The 24,835-nt window shown below is 36.9% G+C and overlaps 2 protein-coding genes across 4 annotated transcripts in view; one reads left to right on the top strand and one right to left on the bottom strand.

The window, feature by feature from the left end:
* Positions 1–12,030, top strand: part of LOC103713632 (branched-chain-amino-acid aminotransferase-like protein 2) — a 55,187-nt gene extending 43,157 nt beyond the window's left edge. The window contains exons 14-19 of the mRNA XM_008800633.4: positions 1,288–1,341; positions 1,423–1,506; positions 1,585–1,656; positions 3,104–3,184; positions 10,367–10,402; positions 11,498–12,030. Coding sequence (XP_008798855.2) covers positions 1,288–1,341; positions 1,423–1,506; positions 1,585–1,656; positions 3,104–3,184; positions 10,367–10,402; positions 11,498–11,623 — 453 coding nt within the window. The 3' untranslated portion in view covers positions 11,624–12,030. The remainder of the gene's footprint in view (positions 1–1,287; positions 1,342–1,422; positions 1,507–1,584; positions 1,657–3,103; positions 3,185–10,366; positions 10,403–11,497) is intronic.
* A 1,053-nt stretch (positions 12,031–13,083) lies between these two features.
* LOC103713633 (protein ABCI12, chloroplastic) lies at positions 13,084–23,053 on the bottom strand. 3 transcript variants are annotated; one of them, XM_008800635.4, is made up of 9 exons: positions 22,593–23,052; positions 18,781–18,897; positions 18,149–18,215; positions 17,979–18,070; positions 16,872–17,036; positions 16,613–16,688; positions 14,661–14,725; positions 13,601–13,771; positions 13,084–13,520 (listed from the first exon to the last, which is right to left on the bottom strand). In XM_008800635.4, the coding sequence occupies exons 1-8, from the start codon at positions 22,944–22,946 to the stop codon at positions 13,619–13,621; spliced, it is 1,089 nt and encodes a 362-aa protein (XP_008798857.2). In that variant the 5' UTR covers positions 22,947–23,052; the 3' UTR covers positions 13,084–13,520; positions 13,601–13,618. The 3 variants fall into 3 exon arrangements, with proteins under 3 accessions (XP_008798857.2, XP_026662969.2, XP_017699891.2); XM_026807168.2 differs by having other exon boundaries at positions 13,084–13,512; positions 17,979–18,215; positions 22,593–23,053; XM_017844402.3 differs by having other exon boundaries at positions 17,979–18,215.
* Between the last annotated feature and the right edge of the window lie 1,782 nt (positions 23,054–24,835).

Consider the following 24,835-nt stretch of genomic DNA (forward strand, 5'->3'; position numbering starts at 1 on the left):
CCTTTTGACTAGCCATTTTGGGTAAGTTCCTAGGTTGTTATAAATAGTATCAGAACAAACTCAATCCATAACCTATGTGGATTAGGTGACACTGCAGCATGGATCCATTGGGGCTGACCACAATCTGATTGTGGTGCTTATGCTTGTGCTTGTGCTTGTGCTTGTGATTGGGGCTAGCCATTGTGGTGCATAACGTGGTACGCCTCGGTACAGGCTAGTACATATCTCGGTACGCCTCGGTATGCCTTGGTACGGCTCGGTATGCCTTAGTACGGCTCGGTAATCCTCGGTATAGATCAGTACGCCTCAATATAGGGCGGTACATCTCAGTACATGGTAGTACGAGACTTATATTGACTCGAAGTTGAATTTCGTAGTAGTTTCCTCCCAGTATGGTAAGGTAAAATTGACCATGGACTTTTCTCTCATTAGCATTAGATGGGATCATGGTTGTCCATTGGGATGCTCCTTTATTTGTAAGAAGGGGAAGAAGCAAAAGAAGATCCTAAGAAGTTGCTTTTTATTTAAATGTTAAATTCAAACTTTGAAGTGTTATATGGGATCATGGCCATCCATCAGGATGCTCCTCTGTTATGTGCATTGCATGTGCATCGCACATGCTGCATTCTAATTCAAGAAGAGGAGAATAGGCAATCTTATTTGAATTTTAAATTCAAAATCTCAGGTGACTTTTCTCTCATTAGCATTAGATGGGATCGTGGCCATCCATCAGGATTCTCCTTTATTTGTATGTTCCATGTGTGTCGCAGAAGAGAACAAGCAGTCTTTATTTAAATGTTAAATTCAAAATCTCAAGTGACTTTTCTCTCATTAACATTAAATAGGATCATGGTCATCCATTAGGATACTCCTTTATTTGTATGTTCAATGTGCATCTTGCTATTTGGGGCTATAAAAATGTTTTAGTGCTTAATGCTGCTAGAAGTGTCATTTCTTCCAGTAGCATTAGAAGGGATCATGGCCATCCATCAGGTTGCTCCTGTGTGTGCATTGCATGTGCGTCGGACATGCTGCATTCTAATCCTATATTATTGTTACTGACCTATGGCTGTAAAAATGCATTACCACTTGATAACACTTGGTGCTTTTTGTGCTGCGCAAATTTTTGATGTCTGAAGATAACATATGTCGCAAGCTACAATCATGACTTATGAGTACTTTGCTATTAACCTATCGCCACAATTCATGCTACCAAAGTAGAATTATGTTTGTCTAATTTTAATAAATTTTGCCAGACATTGATTTTATATTTTCGCCTTGTTCCAGAGTATAGATTCCAAGATTCATCACAATAATCTTATCAACAACATATTGGCCAAGGTTTTGTCCTTTAAACATGTTTACTCATGGAGTTTGGCTTATTTGTTTGTTTGATAACTTTAGGATTTTGTGGAATTGCAGGTAGAAGGAAACCTTGCTGGGGCAGATGATGCTATCATGCTAGACAAAGATGGTTTTGTATCAGAAACAAATGCCACAAACATTGTGAGGAAATATTATGATAGACTTTTAGTAAATATATTATTGATGTTTATCTGATAGTACAACTGATTTTTCTTGCAGTTCATGGTAAAAAAGGGGCAAGTATCCACGCCTCATGCTGACTACTGCCTTCCAGGCATCACTCGAGCAACTGTAATTTCCATATCCTTTGTTTCTTTTAAGTAGCACTAATTCTTCTATTAGAGAAGTAGCTTCCACAAATATAAGAAAATGCAAGTGACAATACACTTTAGCACACCCGTAATGTATAATACTTGCTTTTGGAATCTTTCTTAAAATTATGACCCACAACATAGATGAGATTATTTGCCACTTATCTACCACCTTTTTCTTGAAATGCATAGCCTTTAAAGGGTGAAGAACAAGACAACCAGCAAATACAACTTCCCAAACTAGAAGCACGAAAAGTTTAGCATTAATTAAATTGGCACCACCAAGTTACACCATCTTGATATCGGGCCCCGTACCAATGCCACCCTATCACTATCAGTATGCTCTATAATCCGGTTCGGTATGGTATGGTGTACCATGGGTACCACCAAATAGACCTACTAAGCTAATTTATTAATAAAAATTAAGTACCTAGTTGATATCGCATCATATCGGGTGTCCCGAATCAGAATAATGAGGTTCTAGGTCTAGGGATGCTCTTGGTATCTAGCGTCCTTGGAAACCACTAGTGCCCCAGTTGGTACTACTCGGTACATGGGATCGTACTAGCAGTTTGCCCTGATGCTAAACAGTACCACTCAAAAGGCTCCAAAAGCCCTTTTCTTCTTGTGGAGGAAAGAGGGAGGGAGACAAGGAGAAAGAGTTCAGAACCAGAACCATTAGAGAACATCTAAAAGGAATGGTGTTGGTGTCAATACCTGGCACCATAAAATCCAATTATGCGCCCTAAAGCCTAACCTAACCCTAATATAGGACTTAGACAAACCCTAAACAACCATAAGATATGGAAAAACAAAAAAAATAAATAAAGGGTCTCATTGCAATATCAAGATGTCATAATGTATTGTGTTTGTGCCAGTACCCTAGCACGCCAATACTGTACCCGACCCAGTCCTAGACTAATACCAACACTGATAAGGCACTTTAAACCCTGCATATTACACAATGAGCAAGTATATTAACTATTAAGGTTCTTTACCTTATTTGCCAACTATGCAAAATGCCTTGAAGGTGAGATAACAATAATATAGTTTAGTAAAATATGATTCTATTGGCTTGAACCTCTACAAACTAGAACCATCCTAATCACTTGGAATTTTCGAAAATACAAATCAATAGGGTAAGATATTTTTACCTCCTCAAGCTTCTCATTGAGAAGGTTTCTTCTTAAAGATAAGGCCACCAAACCCACCAGACACTCTCGTCAGTAGTTATACAAATATTGAATAAGCCTAGAGTATTAGAGAATATCAGAATATCCAATGTAGCAAGTGACTCTGGATACCAAGATTTGTTTGATGTTTTGAAAATTGTGTTACAAGAGCATTAGTTGGTGAATGAACATCATTTGATAAATTAGTCTTTTTTTTAAAATATAGTTGAGTAACTTTTGTCTTTGAAACATCAGGTTATGGATCTTGTGGTGAAAGAGAACCTGGTCCTACACGAGCGACGTATTAGTCTATCTGAGTTTCATACTGCAGATGAGGTATGCAATTTCAAATATGGAGAACTTTTGAAGCTTTCACTCAAGGGATTTTTCCATGTGTAACATTTCAAATAAATGTTAATGAAACTGCTTTGTAACAATGTTGACTGTACGTATCATCATGTTTGTATATTCTGCTATTGGAACCATGTGATTCTATTTCCATTGTTAGCTAGATACTGTTCAACTTTCAACAAATTCTTTGTCATCTGTCCTTATAGGTTTCCTCTTTGCTTGAGTTTTACAATGACAGTTTGTGCTGTTACTAGACTAAGATTAATAAAGTCAAGCTGCAGTCATGAAACTTGTATGATAGATATTACATGTCAGTGACAGTTGAGAGAATGTTGATGATAATTAACAGACTTCTAGGTGATGATTAATACATTTGCTTCTAGGTGTCAGCAAGGTTGACTAAACTATCCTGAATCGCCCGGTTCGGGGCATACTGACACGAACTAGTCAATTACCGAGATGGTTCAGTGGGTCAGCTTGGTAAGATTACGAACAAGGATGAATCAAGCTGAACCAAGGGTAGTTTGGGCCTCTTACCAACCTAATAATTGGGGACGAGGTAGAGAAGGCCCTCCTATGACCTTCTTTGCCTTCTCTTTTTCAAAGACACTAGTTTTAGGGTAAAAGTGAGAGGAAATAGGGATTTCTGCCTGTTTTCAAGTTAAATCCCACCAAAATCAGGTTTTAATCCCCTCCATTCTAGCCATTCCTCTCTGCTTTTCCTTTTCATGCCTAAAATAAGCCAAAAATTGGAAATCAGCAAAAAATATGCCAAAATTTGTATTTTGGCATGATTTCATAATATGCTTTAGGTCTAATAATGAACAATGTATTGACGAAGAAATCATAATTTTTCATTAATCATATAATTTTTAAATTAAAAATATTAAAAGTAGTAATAAATAAAATAATATTCATTTTTTTTAGAAAATGGTAACATGTTTGGGGGTATATATGCTACAAGCTATCTTAGTTTTATAGCAATTTATTTAAATTTGGGTGTGGTTATGGCTACCCAAATCTAAGCCCAAATTCAAGTAAATATCAAGAATAAGTGATGATTAATACATACTAATAGGCTAAAATAGATATATGTAGTATCTGGTAGGATTCTACATTAATCTGAATTAAAATTAATTTTTACTAATTTTAATTACATGTTAATTTTTTACTAAAAATAATTAAAAATATTTTAGAAATATAAAAATATGAAAATTTTTTTTCTTGTGTCGATAATGCAAACATATTTTTTGAAGTAATTCAACCATTTCTGAATTACAATGTAAATTATCTAATTTTCAAGTATTTAATTAATTAATTGTTAGTTCAACTAAAAATCATGAAAATATGGTAATGTGCATCAGCAATTGGGGCATATTTTTTGGGACAACATGCATAGTTTTACATAATACTATAAATTACTACATATTCATAAGGTTCGCCATACCGACATACCGGTGCGGTCTAGTATTGGTAGTTTGGTACGGTATCGGTACCAAACCGAGCCGAACCGGTACCGTACCGAAAGTGCCACAGCGCGTGGTACTTAGTGCCATACGCTGTTTCCCATGAAGAACACCCCGTACCGATGTGAACAGGCTCAGTTCGCACCGGTACGAGTATTTACCGGTGCAAACTAGTATGGGTATGTATCGGTGCGAACCAAGCCGGTTCGCACCGGTAAAAGCCATGAACCGATCGGTTCTGACCCAGATTGGATCGAAACCGATTTCAATAGTCCGATTTTAATAGTCGTACCGTATCGGTACCTGTCAGTATCGGTACGGTACGGGCTGAACCGACCGGTACCGATCGGTTCAGCAGACCATGCTACATATATTAAGGGACATTAAACTATAAAAGTCCAATTTTTTGTATAAAATTTTGTTTATTCTTTAAAAAGTATAGATTTGCTTTATGTAGTTTATGATGATGAATGAGGTGGTTCATGACGTGCATTTGTCAAACTTGCAGAAATGGATCCAAGAAGGAAAAAGAAGGATATTGGTTGGGTGCAAGGTGTGATGATTTCAAAATGGCACCATTGGAGGTGCAAATATGCAATGCGGAGTTTAGCACGATGGAGTGATGATTTTGAAACTTCTAGTCTGTGATTACATTAACGTGGCTGCATGTAAAAAATCTCCACTGGAGGTCTGGCAATTGATAAAGAAGCAATTTGTCGATTTTAGAGTGAGCAAGAGAAGTGCAGGGAAGCAAGGAAAGATTAAGTGTCGGGTAGCTAAACCACCATCATGGAGATCTGGAGTACTATGAGAAATTAGATCCAGATGACATGGAGGAGGCTCAAATTCAAACTACCATACGAGACAGTCTAAATGATCAATGGTAGAGGGACGAGATTGCCAGCACAGGGCATAGTTTGTGTCCTCACAATACGAGGGAGTTTCTGGTTCTGAGTCCACCATAGGAGATCTAGGTTATAGAAGTCGTCCATCAATGAGAGAGATTGTCGATAAAGGTGGCATCGGATGGCATCTATGGTTAGGGCCTTCATTAATGTGAAGGACAAGAAACTTGAGATATACTAGTAGGAGCCACCATTCATGACCAAGATCTACATGCCTTTCCTAGCATAGACTTAAAGTAGCAAAGGATTGATTCTATGCTTGTTCAAGATAAGAAAAAGGACATTGTGGAGAATTATTGCTTTGTAGTTCCACTTCAGCCACATTACTGCAAATACCATAGACAACATCTAATGCTGGTCTGATATTAGCTCCATCCAAAGAGCAGTCACAATGTAGATCCTCTTGGGCCAAAGGATGTATAAAGTGAGCTGCTTAACAGTGATGAAGAGCTAGAGTGATAGATAGCCTCCTACTAGAGCAAGTGGCACACCTACGGTGTAACTTTGATTGCGATGGATGGTTTGGGCTGCAGAGTATCATCAATTTTTTTAACATATCATGATATGAAGACTCTTTTATAAGTCAGTGGATGCTTCTGACAAGGTGCACAACACCCAGTACATCCTGAAGTAATTGCTCAGATAAGGGAGTAACATGTCATGCAGATGATTATTGATAGTGGATCATAATACAAGGCTTCCAAGTTTGTTGTGATGATCATGAGGTGACGCATTACTGGGTCCCATGTGTTGCCTATTGCATAGACTTATTTCTGATGGAATTGGCAAAATTTGTAGGGTTAAGCAGGTGGTGCAGACATCCCCAACCATTGCAAAATTTATGATGAGAAAACACATTGGGGGTGAGGTACTAGGTCAGCAAGAACTCACTTTGCCACAAACTATGTTGTACTCCATAGCCCTATTGAGAAGAAGGTGGGCCTGTGTCGGATGTTTATGAGTACTGGGTCGTAGGAGAGTAGATATGCCCATAATGGTATGGAAGGTGACTATTTGGAGGGCTTAGTGACAAGCCAACAGTTCTAAAAGCAGGCCAACAGAAGTGAAGGCAATTGCACCACTATATCAAGTGCTCAGGATTGTGGATAGTAAGAAGTATTCTCATATGGATTTCTTATATCATATGATAATGTTCCCAAGGTCGTAACTAGGTAGGTGGATCCAAAGCATGCTGATAAGTATATTGACATCATTACGCAGTGGTGGGATTACCAGATGGGCAGGAAGTTGTATCGTAACCCAAGTACAATCCGCAACACTTGTTTATTCTTATTAAATGAAATCGAAGTGCAATTATTTATTTGTTAATTAAATCAATTACATATCTTGGCAGCTACTACCTCAACCTAAAGTTCCAATATAGTGTCCCAGGAAAGGTCTGCCATACCACCCCATACCGCCCAATACAGAGCGTATCATACCGTACCAAAAGGAAACCGACACGAAACTCAACTTTGAATCAGTACAAGCCCTGTACTGCCTTATATTGCCCTGTACCGACTTGTACCGGGGCATACCAACCTATACTGAGGCATACCGAGGTGTGTACCGACCTATTCCGAAGCGTACCAACCTGTATTGAGGCGTATCGAGATAAAAGTTGAGAAGAATGACTAGAAAGCTATTTCGATACATCATGTATACCGAACCGAACTACTAAGGTACTGATAGGTACTCGGTACTGAGATTGTGGACTTTGGTCACGGCAATGGACATGGATGAGGAATGATTAATCGCCCTGCACAGCATGATGTACAAAGTAGAGCTGATTTGATCATTGCTGCTAGATGTCTGGAGAAGGTAAGTTAATTTTAATGGGATATAAGAACTTTACTTTGTTAATTAAAGCAAATCATTGATATCATATATCTTGTATGTTTCATAAGGTAAAGCTTTTAGAGAGGGCTTGCACAGTTTTAGTGAGAGGGAAGCTATGCAAGCAAAGATAATATCATGGTATATTATACCGGTCGGTACCGGATGGACCGTACTGGATCCAATTGAAATGCATCCAAGAGGTGAAGCATGATGATCCACTTCATAATGACTTCGTATATGATGAGGAGGATACAATGATTTGTTAGCTTAAGGGCCAGCGGTAGGTAGAGCTTGATGAGCCAGGATCACCTCCTCGACCGGCTAGTTTCATAGCAATGGAGGTTGTGGTGAATGCAGAACAGTGGGCATAGCAACACATGCCATACTTCCAACAAACCGAGCAGCCATAGAGGACAAGGGGAGTCGATCATTATCGCAAGACTATGTCTAAGACATTCTCTCAGAGATATGACAAAGTGATGCTAAGAAAAGGTCGCTACAGTCCAGTCCAATCAAGGTAGTGGGGGTAGTCGAGCCACCTAAAAGAGTCGGCAAGCAGGGGCAGTTAAGGAAAGAAAACAGATTTACAAAACAACAAGCAAGGAAAAGGAAAGAAAATTGCAAAACCACTGGAGGGAGTTGATGAGAAGCCTGTTCCCTCAGATTCTAAGACCAGGTACCCTTAGATGACCAGTTGTAGATCATCTCGTGATACAAGCAATGATGATAATTACAGTTTGAGCAATGACGTATCTGGTGGCCAAGGATGTAGCAGTGGACATGGCAAGGGTGCATACAACTCAGTCATATGGTCTTTACTCAATTCACCAGGTAATTGTATTTCATTTATGCCATGCAGGACACGGACCATAGTGCATGACCTAAGCCCATGAGGATACAATAGCATGTAGAAACAAGCCCCTTGAGGCGGTTCAGGATATGGAACCATTGCAGATGATCTAGCATGTGGAATAAGGTTCCTGGATTTATCTAGATCCTTATGTATACTACATCGTATTCTACACAACTAGGGTATGACCCATCTGGATATCCCCAAGTTTGAGACATCAGATTCGAGTGGCTACTACTCTCCAATCGTAGATAATGGGTTAGATTTCGTTGCCCATGACCAAAATCCCAATGTCTACAAGTAGCATGAACACTCCATGAGGAATTAGATGCTGGTACATATTTTTTAGTTCAAATCAACTTGATATATATATTTTCCAATTCAAAAATATGCATTGTCTATATTAGTTATATTACAATTGTATTCATTAAGCAGTCGTATGGTCTGTTGAGACCAATGTGACATAACATCAAAATACCCTTGAAATCATAATTTAAACAACCATAAACCTTAAATTATCCCCTAAAACAACAAAAATGGGGGGGAAAAAGAGAAGAATAGTTTACTAGTACCAAACTGGTATGCCAAATTGTATCTAGTGCTTATATGGTATGATTGGATACCATATCATACTAGTCACCGACTGGTATGGTAACCGATACCAAAATAGTGGACATGTTATCTTGAGATAGTTGCTTCATAAGTGCTTCCCATATGACATCATTCTGTTGAGTGAAAACAACATCATAAGATGATGCTTCCATGAGTCTTTTGATTACAATACTTTGCAGAATGTCCGTGAAGTAGCTATCAGCAGCTTGTTTGTATGGAAGAACCTCGACACAAACAAAGAGTTGAGTTTATATAATTTCCTATGCGACCAAGAGGAACTTTGTGGCCTTAGACATTTCTAGTCTCCAGAAATCTGTGAAGTGAAAAGTAGAAAAGTTAATGCTTTTACGTTATTATGCAAACATTTCTTGCTTTCACTAAGAAATGATGGGGCTGAGAAAGTATTTTGATTCACAGGAACCATATCTTAGCTGCATACATAGTATCATGCAGTATACCTATGCTGTAATTCTAATATGTCATATTCTTTCTTTAGATACAGGCACCACTGTCTGCAGGCATGGTTGCTCTATGATTTATAAGTTGAGCCTGCTTCATTCTTCATAAGCTAGCACCAATATGCTGGTGGGATAGCATATGAGATCATAGGTTTAATGGAGAGACAGCAAAGAGTACTAAAATGGCATGTTTGAACATTGATTAACAACTTTGACGGGTGAAAAGGATTGACAACATGACTACTATAACTCCCTCTTTGAACTTTGTGTTATTCAAATTGTCTTGACAAATGACAATTAGTTGCCTACATGATCTTCCTAAGGGATATAATATTTTAGAAATTGATTAAGTTTGATCGTGAGAAAAAAACAACTAAGGATCTCGTAGAACATTGGGAAATATCCAAGCCAAAGGCTGCAATTGCAAAGTATGTTGATTGTTGAACCACATTGATGTACTTAAAAAAGGTGATGACAAGGGATATCGCCTGGGGACTTGAGACCATGACATGACTTCTAAAGGCTATTCTATGATTTTAGTAAAGGCTTATGGTACATGGTTATGTTTTTCTTCTCCTCTTGATCTGTTGCGGTGTTACTATAATACTTCCATTAGTAAATAAGTCCTCTTTTTATTAAGAGTAAACAAGTCCTTGATAAGAAGAATTGGTGAATAAGGATTCTTTTAGCAAACCCAAAATGGTCGGAACAAGGCTTGATATTTATGGTTATTTTGTAACATATTGCTCATAATATAAATTTTTCATCATCTGTTCTGGTATTTCTTTCATTATTGTATATAATAAGTTACTATTGTCCTTGTAGTGCATTCTCTTAATCTCATTTTCCCAAAAATTTCACTGTGCCTGTCGTCTTTTAATAATTAAATGGAGAATAGTAAATAAATAAATGACTTGTTGAAATGTTTAGGTGCATTAGAAAAGTCGAAGTTTCAAACTTTCTGGTTATTGTTGTTTTTTAAAAAAAAATTACATCCTCTCTACTCCTTGTAGTGACATTAGTATTTTTGTGCACAGGTATGGACAACAGGAACTATGGGTGAACTAACACCAGTGAGTCCCTCTGTCTGTGATGTTGAACTGAAATTATTTGTTTTCTATCTTCCATGCCAGTTTTTGTGGTTATAAATTTTTTCCGTACTATGTCCATGCATCTTTAATCCCAAAAACTTAGTGACTAGGTTAAAGCAACAAGTGGCTAGGTTAAGGCAATATATTATCTTCAAATATATTTTTAATATAATATATGATACATAACATGCAAGTTAATTCAGCTTTTGGTTTGTTTGCCACAGAAAAAGAAAAAAAAGTTATAGTAAACCAGTTCAGTAGGCTGACTAGTAATTTTAACAGCTAAATATCTCTACATGCCAAGATCCTTACTGGTTATGAGATACCTTTGCATGGTTCTGACATTGTAATTCTTCCGGTGGTTTTATTAATGAGTCTTGTGCCCCAATAATTACCACCACTACTCTCTAGACAACTCTAATGGTGGCAACTACTATATCATTTGTTCATGTGGAAGGTTTAGTTATAGAGTGTCATACATGATTGTATATTCAAGTTCTGGTGTTCACCTGGCAAAGAATGCCCTAGTGCAGCAACAGACACTTGTTCCCAAAAGGCATGCAAGTGCTACCAAGACATGTTCCTGGGGCAAGGGAGGGGGACAAAGAGCAAGAACACCACCCTGTACAACAACGATGTGGCAGGTGAAAAGCAAACTAGAGAAACTTGGCATTAGCATCATTCAAGCAAAGAAGGCAGGAGAGCTAAAAAGACAAACTACCAAAAGGTGGAAGGACCCCACCAAGAGGAGATGCATAGGGATTGTTCAGGAACTGAGATGGTGTGGTAGTTTTATGGAGGGAAGACAAGCACATCCAAGAGGACTAATGCAATAAGCAAGTCGTCTCAACTCCCCCTGCCCCAAAAAATGTACTCAAAATTTACCACTCGAGTCTTCCCATCCATTTTGAGAGAAAGTTGTACAATAGACTGATGTAGACATCTTGATCGAGGAACAATAGAGCTTGATTAATTTGAGTTACTTGTATCCTTCCAGTTTTTCTTTTCTTTTTTTTGTGATTGTTGGTGCGTTAAAATGGATGATGATTCATTATTAACAATGGCTGCTTTCAACAGGTTGTCGTGATTGATGGGCGCATCATTGGAAATGGAGAAGTTGGTCCTGTGACTAGAAGAATCCAGGATGCTTACAGGGTCCTGACTGCTGAATCAGGGGTGCCAATACCTATGCATGTGGAGTAATCATTCTGAAGACTGAAACTAAGACTAGCTCCAAGCCACTGCCTTCTGATCTGTTCTGTTCACATACACTACAGTGAGGCAGAAATCTGTGGTGATTTGAACTTCATTTTGAACCAGTAGTAAATGTCATATTATTACTGGTGCTCAGTTCTTGTTCCCATCTTGTGTTCCTTCTGTTGATGGCACCAGCTATCCATAGGAAGTGGGATCTGTCCTGACCAAGATTAGCTCTATCCATGCGCTGGTAGTTATAAAATCTAAATTGGAACAGTGGATCTACTCAGAACTCCAAAAAATTTGGATTCATAACTAACATCATGACATGTTCATAAACTCCAATGAGATTGTAGTACTTCACATGAACCTTATTGAGTGTGAGAATGTGTACATGTCCACATGTTCATTTACGGGAAAGTTTGTGCATACCTGCATGCAATATAGCATTGATACACATTTGTGTCGATTATATAGAGTTCACTGGACCAACCAATGCAGCCCTTAATGAAGGAAGGCTAGCTCCAACATTCGGGGAGAGTGCTGGCTGGTGGATTGGGTAAAGTAGCCTCAATGTTGGATACCTACACCTAATCCCAGGCTAGCCCCGCTTTTGACCAAGCTTCCTCTCATCCTAATTCTCAAAAAAAAAAAAAAAAAAAAAAAAAAAAAAGGAGCTGATTTAATTTCAGATTCAAATCTAAACTCTAACATTATAGATGGCAATGTACATCAAATTGAGGGAACCTAAGAAGAAACAGAGGACACAAGTAAGAAAAAGGAAAGAGATAAGGGAAAGAATACAGAAGAGAGCTTCAGACTACTTGCAATCAGTAGTGTACTTAAGCATTTCCTTGCTTCGCATGTACATTCCTACTCATAGACGGATTCACAGATGGAAGGAGCATAAACGTATATAAGAAATATAGCCCTAAAGTTGTAACTAAAGCCTAATGAAGCAGAAAATAAAATTAAAATCCAGCAAAGGCTCTAAAATTCTGAAGGCAACAAGCAACCTTGGAGCAAGAGTGGATACAGCAGCAAAATCAAAAGCTATGGGCCAGCAATCGCAACAAAAAGAAAAAAAATATTAAGATTCTGTAAAATTAAGCAAACATATTATTTGGCAGATCTACTTCAAGAAATACATTAAGAATAGTTCATAACAAAATAAATGAAACAGTTAATACATCAAATGTTGTCTTATTATACATGTAAAGAACAGGTTGACAAAGGGAAATTACAGAGAAAGCATCTGCATGACTGGTAAGTGTATGTTCAGATGAAATTCCATGATGGATCTGGCAACCTAAGTTGAAGATTTTGCCACTAAGAGGACAGGTTAACGTTGTTAGAGTTTTTGTTTCCTTTTTACGCCCAAATACAACACCTTATGGCTCATATGAAAAAGCTAAATGCGTTAAATTTTGCAATTAATATGAGCAAATTATGTCAGTGAGCTACAGTTCCCAAGTTAGATACATTATTAGGAGCACTATAATGCACTGTACAGTCAGAAACTGGTCTAACATGATTACAACAATTAAAGCCCACTAGGGGACTACATGCTATGGCTCTTCACATCTAATAAAAGAAGACCTCATCAATCAGATAGTTACAAACAGAACAACAGTGTGCAAATTAAAGTATTGCGAGCATCATTGGATATATACAAATTCCCACAAAAAAGAAAAAAGAATCATACAACTGAATGTGCAAAATGGCCAGATTCTATCAGAAGAAACAGTTTGTCATCCATTAGTGCAAGAGAGTCTTCTTTCATTTATAATTACAAAGTTGATATCCTCGCTGTCAGCCAATGACTATGAGCTGCAGGATTGGCAGCCAAATCGGTGTCCATTAAACCAGAGATAATTGCCCTTTGCGTATGGGATCTTAGTAGCTGAAAAGATCAGTCATACATTACACTGTAAAAACTGCAGTCATTCATAAATCATAACTAAAAATTGGTAAAGGACTTACCAAAGAACAAAATCTATATTATATAAGGAATTGTTCTGACAGGATGGCAGCACCTATGAGACCAAGAAGGCACAGCAAGGAGAGGAAATCTCCAATACCAAGGGAAGACTCAGAAAAGAAGTATATCTTATGTGTGTTGCTATTACCACGAAAACCTCTAGCAACCATTGCCTGTCAAAGACAATTTTGAAAGATCAAGTACAAAGGTTGACAAACATCATTCCAAGGTAAAGAATTAAGCTTCAGATGAGAACTTTTAACTTCATTAGATCATCATTTGTCCAGAACTGTAATTTACAGCAAAATTTAATGAGAAACAGTTTGAGACAGTAAATCATATTATCAAAAATCCAGCAAATGAGACTGTAATTTGGACGCTTTTGTTTGAAATTTCAACAGGCATGTCATAAAAGTGGGATGAAGAGGAGGTGAAGACTAGATGGTGTCTTGCTAATTTGGATTTCACTTTACAGATCAAAAAGTTCCAATGGTCACCTGTATGCTGATAGATCAAGCCCAGACAACCTTCAATTAAACAACCATGTTAGGAAATAAGACAAAAAAAAAAATAGTAGATAGGTATTATCACATATATCATATATCATACATGGAGATGTTGCTTCACTAATTAGTCTCAGAAGCATCATCTATTAGTCAATATGGGGGACAGCATGATCTTAGGACAATTGTGTCAGTTACCGACCTAGCATAAAATAGAGCGTTCATAAATAGAGTTCAACTTTTGGTTGAATAGAGCATTTCATTCAATATTCCCACACAAATTGATATACTTTCTTCTTAATCAACTTAAAAATTCATTTTTTCCGCATTGTTGTAATTTGGTTTTATGCCTTAGTTTCGGTCATCAAATTATGATCTACAACAAATTCATAAAAGTTTGCTACAATACAAATTATGCTTTTAACACTGAAAATGGCTGAATCTGGAATATGCTAAAGATATTTATCATGAAATACCTTCACATCTAAACATTTTATGGGACCTAATGATATTTGAATGGACTTCAATAATGGAAAGGGGTCTCAAATAGAAAACTGACCTTGGAAATTTGCTCAGCATGACTAAAAATATTCTTGAAGATCCGACGAACATACATGAAGCAAACTACACAAGTCAGACTTAACAAGTTAGAACCATAAGCATGCATTGCAGTTCAACCGTAAGACAACAAAGTTAAAGCAAGTTTCTGTTGAGCCACAAAATGTGTGCAATGCAAAGCCACAAATACAACATGTTCCTACTACTAATCATCATGAAAAGGATATTTACTTCTAACAACTGCAGAATATAATAACTTCCGCAATATTGAAATCCCACAAATAACACAATATGCAAAATGCAATGTGCAGCCCTTAAATTTCCACACATCATTATCTCAGCACCACCAAAACCTGCAGAGCTATTATTACTTTTAAGAGGCTTAACCAGCAACAGATTATAATAATTCAGGCCTTTTGGGGACTCTACAATTAATCTAGAATCCTCGTAAATTTGGATTTTGGACAATTAAAATTCCCTAAAAAAACACCTAACTTGTAGACTTCATAAAAGATCTAAATCTTAACTAACTTTCATCTCAGGCAAAGGGCCAAGCCAAGCTATCTTTGACTGCAAATATCAGCAATTGCTTCACTAGTTTTTCTCTTGCTTGGACATATTGACAACAATGTAGTGGAAAAGTTTAAAGCAATCTATATATTATCAGGTAATACACTATCAATGTTCAGGAAGGAGATTCTTCTAGTCTACAGGGAAAGGTTTCCTGTCAGCTAAAAATCTAGATTTTAAGTCCTAAGTTTTGTCTCCCTGCATGTATTTGGTAACAAAAGTCTTGTATATTTTGAATGTTTTATACTTCTTTCAAAATGCTTCTGGAATATCATGTTGCATATGTGTATTAGCAGCTAAGATGAAAGTATGATCACCTGCATAATGATGAACTCAAATCTCATCTCCCCTTGAAACTTAAAAAAGATTGTATCACTTGTATCGAAGGTTGTTTCTGTTACCAGAAGCAGTATCTATGAGCACAGTATCTACAATTTCTTGCAGGTACCGCGTCTTGTCATCATAATTATTTCCTTTTATTACTGAAATTAGCCTCTGACCTCCTTAGCTGTGTATGATTGAAAAAATGCAATTTATATCAGCTTACTCACCTAAACAAGAGCAAATTAGGTGGATATTAAACTTAATACATGAACTTATAATCAAGTTAATAACAGATTATGTAGATAATCCAAATAACAACAGATTACGTACCCTCAAAAATTCTCACATGTGAGATTAGAATCTTTTCCCTTACCCTCTGCATCTTCTTTTGGAACCTCTTCATACATTAAAGTAGTATGTCTTTATGATCACCCAAGGTAATGAAACAGACCTTTAGTGAGTTATACTTATACAGTTATACTCAAATCTCAACTCTGTTTGGGTTTCTCTTGGCCCAAAGATTCAGGTAGCTATATGATATTGAATTAAAAAGACATAACGGAGGTCTTGTTTGCTTTATATCTTAAAAGGTAGAAGCTGCAAATCTCAAAAAAACACACATAGTATACTAACAAGCACTACCTGTCCAATATTAAATAAAAGTTGCTTCTTTAACCATCAATAGAAGCAGTTGGTTTATATCAAATTATTTAGTCTTTATAATTTTATTGTCAAGTATAACTTGCGGTTATATCTCAAGTGTTAGCTTTAAAACTATAGCATTTGTGTATTATGTTCAGTAGGGTGTTTGCCTTGGAGTATATTTGACAGAATTCCACCCTGGGTTTTTGCTTAGATTTTTATTAAGGACACTTTTATTTTTCCTTAATATATGCATGTGTTTGCATTTGCAAGTCCAAGTTTACAAAAGAAAAACAGATTTTGTAGGTGAAAAAACAAAACATAAGGTTGTTCTTCAGTGGCATCCGAGGCCATATTGGCTCAAGAGTAATCCTATGCAAGTCACCAATTAGATATAAATAATCTAAGTATGTTTACCATCCAACGTTTCCATTATTGTTAACCGGTGCCATTGTACTCGACGTGCTATGATCCCCAATGCAGCATTGCGAACCTGTCAAATTTAATAAGCAAATCATCAGCATTTAAGGAAGCAATTGTTTTACTAAAAGAGAGAGAAATGACAAGAGATTCTCTTTGATCGATAACCAATCAACGTTTATCAAATGAAAAACAGAGATTTACTAACCAAAACTTTACATTTCATTGCTCACTACAATTATTAACTGCTACTTGCCTCATCAAAGACTAGATTGATAAACCTCAGAGAAAGTAGGAGAGTAAGTAATATCTCAGCTACTGGAACACCTATAAACGTCAATGGAACCATAAACCACCGAAATGCAGATGCAAGTTGCTCAGGTGTAGTCGTCGTCAAGCATAGACTTGCACTTTGAAAGATCTGTTAAAAAAAATGTTTTTTAAAAATTGTAAGAAAGCAACTATAAAACCTAAAAAGTCATAATAGGAAAACAAGCAATGATACATAAATTACTTCAGCTACTTTTGGTAATTGGTTAGCAAAGACTAGAAGAAGGAAATAGTAACAGAGAAAGCAATATTACCAGATCTGCATGCGAAGGGATGGATCTGCTATGACCAGAGTTCAGATCCTCTGTGGTGCATATTTTGCACGACAGAGAGCCATGCATCATTGGATTCACCATGTTACCAATCTTGGAAACGGACAGCCATCATTCATCTCAAAAATAGAGATCATCGTGTTGCATGCCAAACATGGTAGGTGGGGAGATGAACCACAGCCATCCACTTCCAATATGGGCAATGTGGCAGCTATCCAAGGATGCACAGTTCTCTACAGTGCAAAACACGCACCGCAGAGGAACCTGCTATGACCATTTTTTGGTAAGACCGTACTCAGTATTATTTTAACAAGAGATCTAGGTTACCTTCACAACTGTGAATAGGCATTACAAGAGGATGTGGGCAAAAGTTACAAAGTACCAATTAATAAGTCTTTCTAATGAATATCAGTTCAATTATAATGATAAGAAATGGTTGAAAAGGTTTCATAATGCAATTGCCGCCATCATCCAGATAAGGGGATTACAAATTAGACCAGAAAGATCCACAAAGAGAATAAGCAAGCAATGAGGGGATGGATAGCACTGGTCCAAAAATATACAAGCCATCATGGCATAAGAGGTGGTTCTTAGTAAAAAGAAACCAGATCCAAATTGCTGGGGAGTCTTCTTGATCATGCTATTATGGTAAAGGAAGCAAAGGTGAAGATAGTCATATAAAGAATTAGCTAAGAGGATGTCAAGAAGATGCAAAGCGAAATCATGTTGCAAAATTGTATGTGAGAAGAAAGGGAACATACAGTAAAAGTTAAACAGGCAGATGTACTCGCCACCGACAAGCCTTTCCTTGTGAATTGCAACGGTCCTAACTTCATGATTGTATATGAATAACCTGCTAAAGATGAGGGAAGACATGACAATCCTGAAACAGATGCAGGAGGAGTTCTTAACTGGACAAGTGGAGGTACACCATCTGAACCCAATCCCAGCATGATAAATAAGATCCCTGAAAGCAAAGCCACTCTTCCTAGTTGGTCCTGAAAAGAAGAAAGTATTTCACTTGACTACTTGAAAAACTTGAGCTGAAATTTAAATAAAGTATGCATGTGAAGTGAATGTTGTGTAAGAAACTGAGAAGAACAAGAAATAACAGCATTCAAAAACTTGATACAGCAACACATGACACATCCATCAAAGTATACATGTATTTTACTAAGGATATATGCAGATGACCAATTGGACCAGCTGGCCCACAACTAAATGAAATAAACAAGAATATTATTATGGCTACATTAAGGTTCAATACCTTTGTCAAAAGTGCCATGAAATGACATAGGAAGATGATGCAATCTTAGTTTCACAATACAAGTTGTGATTATAGCAAAACAAAAACTGTCCAAAATCCAAAAGGTCAAACAATTCAAATTTTGAAGTGTCCAACAAACCATCTAGTACATGATAAGAGCAATAAGGTATAACAATGTGTCTGTGAAGCAGAAGACCCAATACACATTATTGCATGCACTTGAATGTACAAACTCTTATGTTTAATAACCAAAATAAAACTTGTGACAAACCAAGTAAATTCAGCATCAAGCTTACCATCCAAATAGGAGTTGGAAGAATCCATATTGACAGTATAGAGAGGTATAAAACTAATCCAAAGCGCATGTAAATGTGTGACCTAGCTGGTAAGATGACAAGTGCCAACAGCCAAACCTGTAGAAGTGATAAAAGTTATATAGAAGAAAACTAAATGAAGCATACCAAAGAACATTTAGAAAATAAATTTAATATCAAGTAATAGTAGCTCTCATAATTTTGAAAACAAACCAAACTTCTCAGTTAGATGTGTAATACAAGATTTAACAAGAATGGCATGTGGCCTTCAGGATGAGAAATATTATCTAGCAAATGAGAAAAGCTTACTGTACCATCAATGGAGCCTAAAAAGATGCCTTCTTACGACGGGTATCAAAATATAATTCCACAAACTGTCAACTATATTGGATACACATATAGTAAAAATGAAAATACTTAAGAAGAATTGAAAATGGTTTCATGAAATCCCTAGAAAAGCATTCACTCTGCCATCAGTGGAGTCTAAAAAGATGCCTTCTTAAGATGGGTATCAAAATATAATTCCGTAAACTATGAACTATATTAGATATCCATAAAAATAAAAATACTTAAGAAGAATTGAAGATGGCTTCATCAAATCACTCCAAAATCTAAAATAAGACAGTTCCATGCACTAAATGTTTATCAATAAATCCAAAAGATGCAGACAAAGATTGGAATTATACATAAACTTCAGAGATACAATACTAAAGTTTGAGTTCATATCCTAATAAAACCAGCATACTGTATCTTAGGCAGCAACTAAACAAAACACAGAAATTAACAATAAATAATAGCATTTTAATATTTAACATTAATGATCCATCAATAAAAAGATTACAAGAATCATCTGAGAAAATGTAATTGCTCTAACATTGATCTATAGTATAGAGACATCTTGGGATTTTTTTTCTAGTTCTTGGGACTATAGGAAGCAACAAGAAAGGTCCATAAAGAAAGAAGCAGAAAGTAGGTTGCAGCCATATTTGAAGAGAAAAAAATCTAAAGAGAAGAGGGATGGCATTGCTCTCTCCACCTTCAGTTATGAAGAGTCAAAGAAGGGTGAAGGTCTGGATCAAGTACTCCATAAAAGGATAGTAAAAAGTTGAGAAGAAGAAAGTGAGAGTAGAAAAGATAAAAAAAAGGGAGAGGAAACATATCCTGTTCTAACCTTTTAACCAAAAGGGTGCGGATCACCACTTGTATAAGACGAGAGAACACCAAAAAAAGTAAGTGTTGGGTTAATAAAATGAACGATGACCCTACCTGACCACTTCAGCATCAAAGACCATGCTTCAAACCAGATCCCTTGGCTTGAACATGTGCCTGAAGCAACGTAAGTGAAACCAAAATGTTTCAGTTTGGACTAGAAGCAGTTTGAAATTTGGATCAATGTCAAAGTTTCAACCGAAACTAACTTACAAGGCCAAATTCATTGCACATATAAACTATCAATGCTCTTTTACTTTTGTTATTTCTTCATTTATTAAAATGTTAAGAAGCATGTTGTCTAGAGAACCTAAGTATTTGCATGGTTCATTGGTTTGCAGAGGTCTAGAAACATCATAACATTAGGTTCCAAATAGCCTAAGAGAAAAGAGAATTTATGGCATAGATTTGGTTATATTTATAATTCAGATCTGCTAAGAAGGTTGTAGTATTCATATTATCATCAGACAATAAAATGAGATATTATACTCTGAAAATGATTTTTTTTTTTTTTAGAAGGGCCGGGCTCGAAAAATCCTAAACAAATTTCATTAAGGTAACGAAATAAAGAGAACAAGAAAAAGAAATAAAAAGGGTGAAAAACAGAAGAACTACACAAGACAACCAAGTGACCAACCCAACCAAAATCGCCAACAATCTTATATACCCGAGTTCACATGACCACCACCCTTTTCTCACACTCTCAGACACTGCCAACCTCTAAGAGATAACATTCAGCCTCTTGAGAACTTTCTCTACTCACTTTCGAGCCTGGTCCTGCTGCATTATACCACTCCTTGAGCCCTTCTGATAACAACTCCTTGAGCCACCTCCTTACTCTTCTAATAACCACCAGTCTAACTGCTTTAATAAATTTTGAATTTTGCAAAGCTTTGTAGATGAGTCTTCTAAAAATCATTTTGGTGGGAATCTTGCCCAGTAATGTTGGATACCCAAAAAGCTTTTTTACCATCAATATTAAGAATTAGTTTTATGTATTAGCTCTCTTAACAACCCTGAGGTATCAAAAAACCTTCTCCCATTTTGGCCTGTCCAACAAGACATTGTTTGGATGCAAGCTTAATCAGTTTGATCTGCTGCAGGCCTTTAATAAGGGTAGAAGTCAGCTGCCTTGCACTTTTCTATGTCCTTAAACATCAAAATCCTATCTATACACAGTAAACTAACTAAAGGATTTCTTTCCCAGCACCCAGCTCCCATCACTCAACAAGCAACCAGCTCTTTGCTCGGCTCTGTAACAACATACTTGAATCCACTGTAGCGCTCTGAGGAAAGAAACAAACTCAAGTAGGGATTAAGGAAAGAAAAAAAGATGAACAATCAGTATGATGACCAAGCAAAGTATTAACAGCTGTTTGAGAAGCCAAAGCTTAAGAGGAAAAGAAACTAGTTACTATTATCTCTTTCTTCACACAAGTAAGGAACATGTATAGTTCATGTGCAGAGCAATCTCTCTCGCTCTCAACTAGCATATGAAAACTCCAACTACAAGACTAACTACATTAGCATTAGGACTTCAGTAAAAGACAAACTTTGACTATTATTACTATTACTAACAGGCTGCCATGTATAAGATATTAGACATACTAAGCCTAGTCCTAACGTACTTTAAACTCCTATATCCAAAAACAAAAGGTGGACTCGAAAACTTTAGTCAACCCTGGCTCCCATGCATCAAAACTGAAACAAGAATCAGCATATAGGTGTGCATATGAACGTCAAATGCAAACAAATTGGCTTTCAAGTTTCAAATATAATAGTTGAGGAGCAAGAGTCACTCAGTCATTAGGGACAAGAGTGGTGGGTGGTCAAGTGAAAGTTCCATAGTCAACTCATGTGGCAAGCTCCTTCCTAGTTAGATAGAACTTACCTACTTCCAACCCATTTGGGTTTGCCAGCCTATCTTGCAACAAAGCACCTTTCACAAGTACGTAACATTCATAGCTTAATCAAGAATATTTTATGAATAGACAGACGTATTTCATTTGGGAAATTGTATTTCAACCTAGCTCTTTGGCTTATAATATGCACCTTAATACTGAATAACATTCTCTATATCAAGCCATGATCCCAGTCCTTATTGCCCAGATTGTTTCCAAGTAAAATTGGAACACTGGCAAAGGAGCTTAAATTACATGACCAGTAGGAAAGGCCTCTCTATTTGTCTTAGTTTTCACCATAGTTTCCACCTGTCCACCAAAGTTGTCATCGCAAGAAGATATCACTGAGGGTCATGACTCTTGACATTTGATCAACAGACTGGCATGCAATGTTCTCAAAATTCGACAGATCATACTGCCACCATCATTCCGTCTCATATTGAGGGAGCAAACCTTGTAAGTCTGGTAATAGCTAAAACAAGGCAATTCAGCGCATTAAAGTCATCCTCCAATGCGTGTGAGAAACATATGCGTCACACAAGCCATGTCAGATTAGGAAAAGAGAAGTTTTGCAAACGAAATGTCTGTTCGAATGACAAATAGAAACAGAAAGCCGATGACTTGAAGCAGGTCAAGCAAAGGTCAAGTATTACAACCAACTAAGAGGAAACATAAAAAAGATACCAATTTGATCCGCGGGTCGATGGAGTGCAGGAAAGTGCGGGGAGACTCGACGAACTGGCAGATGGGGCTGGAAGTGGCGCCCGAGATGAGCTTCAGAATCTTGTCCGGAGACACTCGACGGGGAATCCATGACGCCCATCCCGCATCTCCACCGCGATCGGCCGCCAAACAAGTTATGGAGATTTTCCTCTTGGCTGACCTGAGGGTTCCTCCTTTCCATGGAGCCCGAAGTACTCTCGGATTCGGACGAGGTGGCTGCGGGAGATGAAGAGAATTTGGGGGAGGAAGATGGAAGCCGAGGGTTGGGATCGGAGAGGAGAGGAGAGAGGAGGAGGAAAGGAGTTGGGATGTCATGAGCTCGGAGAGCGAGCAGGTGTAGGAATAATCGCAAGCTCTTATATCTCAGGGAGGAGGCGAAGACTCGAAGACGGCCGGAAAAAACAAAAAAAACAGGGAAGAGATGGGAATAACGGCCAGAAAAGACGGATCATATGCTTCCGTTATTTTTTTTTTGCTATAAGTAATTTGCCGTTAACCCTTCACAAGCCACAGTATCAAACAGAAAGAATGATTCTGATATTCCTTCCCTTCCCTTTATACTACCAATAATATAATTAGCATGTTTTCTACACTGAAAAAAAAAATATAGATATCCTAATAACTAACAATATACTTGTGCTTTAAACTAGGACTAAATTGGTCATTGCCTAATTTAGGGACACCTACCTCTAAATTTTTTGTTTTAGAAAAAAAAAAAAGCAAACCAAAGATGAAATATGACCTAAACCAATTCGGGTGTTTATAAACCTAGGGCTCTTTCTGAATGGCAAATTTTATTTCAATAACGTTGTAACTATGTCGCATTCGCCATGCCTTTTTTAAGAAGCACCAAAGCCCCTTTTCCTCCTCATAGATAGCTGCAACTTATGAATAAATAGCATAATGTGGGTTCTTGTGAGGGCCATGTAGTACACAGATTTTTTTTTTCTTTTTTGGTAAATCAGATGCATTAAATTAAACTAAACATGAATAGATACGTTTGTGTGAGTTAGAAAATAAAATATTTAAAAATTGAGTAGGAAAATCAATAGAAGAAATTTATAACTTTGATCCTGTATGGTTTGGGGTATAAGATGTCATTCAATCAGTAACACAAGTAGTCTCTCTGTAAATATATGAGACGTCAAGAGAGAGTGATAAGTGCATCGTTCTCCAACAATGCTATAATAATGGATGTGTATGTTCCCAGATTTTTTTTTGAGGCTGCTGTTAGTACACCTTTCCTAAATATAATTTTAGGAGTCCCATATTAATTTAGTGTATGACTGTGTGAGTTTATTGGAACCGCTACTAGAAAAATATTTAGATGATTTTTCAAACTCATAAATATATTTAAATAGAGACTAAGTATTGTTCTCAAGTGTGTGCTGTGTAGTTCTGTGATACTTATTGCTGATGATTTGAGAGAGCCAACAACTGTCAAATTTGTTATTGAAACCTGTGCACAGTCATTCTAGTTGATAATAGTGGCATATCAAGATAGACATATCTATAAATTATCTATTGATTAATTCAATATTGACAAATAAAATCCAATTGTCGAATTTGTGATTGAAACCTGTGCATAGTCATTCTAGTTGATGATAGTGGCATATCAAGGTAGACATGTCAAATAAAATCCAAGAAATAAAAAATAGAACTTCATGCCACGAAATATTGAGCAAAGCAGTAATAGATTTTCTACCAAAAGTCAGACAATATGGCATATTTTCTTGTATTGGCTATATGTTGTATTGGCTATATGATGCATGCATCCTATTAAAATCATTCCTGAAATCAAGAGAAGAAAAGTATTGCATGTAAGCACAAATATAGAGCAGGGTTTGAGTTGTATCTTCTGCGCACTAGAATGTTTGATTTTTTTTCGCAAAGACATCTGTTGGATCGCACCCTACACAACTCTCAAAGTAATCCCAACTACTTTATCTATTTGTCTGTCTTGAAGCAACCATTGCACGATCCAATAATAGATTTTGGTGAAGAAAGATGAATCCTTATTTGGTGCAAAAGATACAGCCCTTGTCCTATAAGGCATTATACAACAAAACATACAGATTCAAATGATACGCGTATCACATAGTAACAACAATTGACAAATATCCACATCTTTGGTGCAATGGTGGTCTCCAAATCAACATAGAAATTTGTCATTTAATCATTCGCATTCTCTTCATATCATCACG

Source organism: Phoenix dactylifera, unplaced genomic scaffold (assembly GCF_009389715.1).
Source record: "Phoenix dactylifera cultivar Barhee BC4 unplaced genomic scaffold, palm_55x_up_171113_PBpolish2nd_filt_p 000026F, whole genome shotgun sequence".
In the NCBI taxonomy this organism is placed as follows: domain Eukaryota; kingdom Viridiplantae; phylum Streptophyta; class Magnoliopsida; order Arecales; family Arecaceae; genus Phoenix; species Phoenix dactylifera.